Here is a 3,802-nt window from a genome sequence, read left to right on the forward strand (position 1 = left end):
CAAGTTGGTTGAGTTAGTAATTTGAGCAATTTGAATAGCATTCACAACCCAATAACTGGGTCGGCTTGTCGGGTATTTTTTTTAAATTATTTAAAATATATATTCATCTAACATTAATAACTAAAATATCTTAAATATATCAAACATTCACGAGTCACAAAGCATCATTAACATTGGTTACAAATGTCAAATATTTTTAATTTTTATCATAATCTTAAAAGTATTGAGTTGGGTTTGCAACATATTTTTGGGTTGGTCGGGTTGAGCCGACAAAAAAAAGTCAACCATGAACCGACCCAAATGGAAAAAAATCTGATCCAACATAAACTTTATAGTTTTGGTCGGGTAGTTCTAGTCAACCTTAAAGCCTAGTTTTTATGGGCCGGAAAGTACTCATTTCCAATGGCCCAATTAGTTTTATGGGCTGACAGCCCAATTTCTATAACTTGAAAGGTTGATTTTTTATTTATATTTTTGTAACTTAAAAACATTTTCTCAAATTAATTTAATAATTATTATTTTTTTTTTATTTTGTTTCAACTAATAACGATATTTAGCGAACTTGAGCCTATCTTAATTTGGAAGTACACTAATAATTTCTTTTAACGGTTATAAATTAAAACGATTGACGTATTTAGTGTAGGGTCGATGTGTATGAAACTGATACCACACACGAACCAGAGTGGCACTTACTCGACGGGCTTAGTGATTAAGAAGGTTGTATGAGCTTGGTGGGTTCGGAGTGTACGAAAGTGGTGCATATAGAACTATGTGTATGGAAGTGGTACACATCCTAAATGTAAGAAAGAGCTCGAGCCTAACGGCTATTGTTTTAGATCATACTATGACTAAATGTCATGAATCATGTTGTGTGTGATTTCATTTTCAGAACTTAGGGTAAACGGAGGAAGCTACCAGACAATCTTTCTGTGGCCTTATTTAGGTCGTCGGTTCTCAAACTTCAGTTCTTTTGAGCTTATCTTTTTCATAAGGTTCGTTCTCAAAGTTCTAAGTTTTCTTGGTTAGACGTTCTACTAGTCCATTTCATCATCAGTAGCAACAACAACCTATATTTTATAGGTTCTTAATGTATGGCCCTAACGTCGGTTTCCTCATCACTCCATTTTTTTGACATTGTTCTTAGATTCTCCAGTAGGGTTTGGTTGACGTCTCTCTAATAGGCCCCATAATATAAATATCGCAAATGTGATTGAGACCCTCAATCTAGCCAACACTCATCTACCTACGGGTCCCTTGCTCCAACGTGAATAAGATTATGATTAAGAATGGTTGGAGACACACTAAACCGCACCCACAAGAGGCTCATAAAATTCTAATACTAGCCGATTCTAAAATGCTATTTGGACCCTCGACAATCAAGTCGAGTTCATGATTAGGGGTTAGTGTGCTTAGTGGGTCAGGTTGGGTTCGAGTTCAGTGTGCTTAAGGTCGGTTTGACCCAACCCGAACAAAAAATATATATAAAAAATTTAGGGTTATATTAATTTAGAGTTTAAAGTTGTATTTAGCCAAAAAAAAAATAAAAAATAAAAATAAATTTTTTTTTTTTTAATATAATAAACAAATTAAGAAAATAGAAAGGGGCATTATTGGACGGAACCTAACTTATTTAATATACAGATAATAAATAAATCATCGCCTTTTTTTTATTCTAATCCTCATCTTCTCCACTAACTCAAGCGAACTCGCTGGCGCGGAAATGTCCGACGCTCTTTCAGCCCTCCGCCTCCCATGGAAGGTGAAGATGATGTTGACTGCCATTGCCGTCGGCACCGACATCTGCGGTCGTCCAGATGTCTCGGTTAATCGATTTCTCGCTAACCTCATGGATTTCAAGTCTCCTCCACTGAAGAAACCGAAGAATGGCGTCAAAAGCTTCGATGTCACTGTCGATGCTTCTCGAAACCTCTGGTTCCGTCTCTACTTTCCGAGCTCTGAATCGACGTCCGAATCGCTGCCGTTAATCTTCTATTTCCACGGCGGCGGATTCGTGTATATGGCTCCTGATTCCAAACTCCTCGACGATTTCTGCCAGTCGCTTGCTCGAGAAATCCACGCCGTAGTCATCTCTGTGAACTACCGCCTCGCTCCAGAGAATAAATGCCCTTGCCAGTACGAAGATAGCTTCGATGTTCTGAAATTCATCGACGGTGAAGGTTCTTCGTTTGAAGGATTACCGGCGAACGTCGATCTGAAACGGTGCTTCGTTGCAGGCGACAGCGCTGGTGGAAACATCGCTCATCACATGATTTTGAAATCTGGAGATCACGAATTTCGCAAGTTGGAGATCATCGGCCTCATCGCGATCCAACCGTTCTTCGGCGGAGAAGAGCGAACGGAATCGGATATCAGACTGATAAAAGCTCCATTGTCGACGATTGACCGCACGGACTGGTACTGGAAGGCTTTTTTACCGGAAGGATTTGACAGAGACCACCCGTCGGTGAACATTTTCGGTCCAAAATCAGTGGATATATCGAACGTGAGGTTTCCAGCGATTAAAGTGGTGGTTGGAGGATTAGATCCGTTAATCGATTGGCAAAAGAGATACTACGAAGGATTGAAGAAATCAGGTAAGGAAGCTTACTTGACTGAATATCCAAATGCGTTTCACAGCTTTTACGGTTTTCCAGAGTTACCAGAATGGTCTGAGTTCATCAAAGACGTCGCGGATTTCATAGCAGCGCAGTGCAAGAAGCAGAGCAGTTGAAAGAATCAGAATCACAGATTGATCGTGAATAAAGGCAAGATTAACAGGTTTTGTGCGTTTGATTTGATTCCTTTTGTTTATGATTGATGTGGAAATCCTGTGTTGTAATCATTCACACTACTGTACTGCATTGCTACGAAAATCATGGTTAGATAATGGTGATGCAGAATTTAATAATGTTTGTTTCGTCGAATTTGTTTAGAAGGATGAACAATGGAGCCATTACCAGCAACTCAGTTCCAATCCTACTTGAATTACTCCCCGTCCAGTCCCCTCAGTTTCTTGCTTCTTTCCTTCCTGAATCACTCTCAATTTTGGGGTATATATCTATTTTGTATCTTTAATTTTAATAAATAAGACTAATTAATAAAAATAATCCAAAATTAAAAATTTAGAAAATACTCCCAATAAAATTAAAAACTATTTTAGTAATTTAGATTTATTAGTTTCTTCTAGTTTATATATATATATAGATATATATTTGGTTGGAAATTTATTGTGAACAAGAGACAGTTAGAGCTCATAAATGCGGTACTAGTGTTGTGGGCTTACTTGTTGTTCTTAGTTCGTTCTAAAGTCTTACTCTTACTGATTTGTTTTTCGTTCGTTTAGTATCTTATTTGTACTAGGAATTTATTTCGAAGTTATAGGTTTTTCTAAGCTATCCCTTAGTCTATGCGGTCCACTTAAGCTCAACTTTGGGTCGTTGCAGTCCACTTAAGCTCAACTTTGGGTCGTTGGTTCTCAAAGGTTCAACCCTTTTGAGCTTATCTTTCCCATATGGTTCATTCTTAAAGTTCTAAGATATCTTGGTGAGACGTTCTACTAGTCTTTTTCATTATCATCATCATCCTTATCATATGTTCTCGATGTTCGACTTTAACGTCAGTTTCAACTCATAGTTCTCATTATTTCATTACGGAAATTGTTTTAAGTTCTCTATTAGAGTTTAGTTGACATCTTCCTAGTTGGGCCCATAACATAAACATCACAAAGGAGGTTACGATCCCCAATCTAGCCGACGCTCATCTATCTATGTGACATTATAACTAAGGAATAGTTGGAGACGCC

At 37.8% G+C, this 3,802-nt stretch overlaps 1 protein-coding gene across 2 annotated transcripts; it reads left to right on the plus strand.

The window, feature by feature from the left end:
* Nucleotides 1-1,642: 1,642 nt before the first annotated feature.
* On the plus strand, nucleotides 1,643-2,963 carry LOC111450746 (probable carboxylesterase 18). Of its 2 annotated transcripts, XM_023091011.1 has the most exons (2): nucleotides 1,643-2,594; nucleotides 2,638-2,963. In XM_023091011.1, exons 1-2 carry the CDS (start codon nucleotides 1,721-1,723, stop codon nucleotides 2,700-2,702), a joined length of 939 nt encoding a protein of 312 aa, XP_022946779.1. In that variant the 5' UTR covers nucleotides 1,643-1,720; the 3' UTR covers nucleotides 2,703-2,963. The 2 variants fall into 2 exon arrangements, with proteins under 2 accessions (XP_022946779.1, XP_022946778.1); XM_023091010.1 differs by having other exon boundaries at nucleotides 1,647-2,963.
* Nucleotides 2,964-3,802: the final 839 nt, after the last annotated feature.

Source organism: Cucurbita moschata, unplaced genomic scaffold, assembly GCF_002738365.1.
Source record: "Cucurbita moschata cultivar Rifu unplaced genomic scaffold, Cmos_1.0 Cmo_Scf00012, whole genome shotgun sequence".
Taxonomy (NCBI): domain Eukaryota; kingdom Viridiplantae; phylum Streptophyta; class Magnoliopsida; order Cucurbitales; family Cucurbitaceae; genus Cucurbita; species Cucurbita moschata.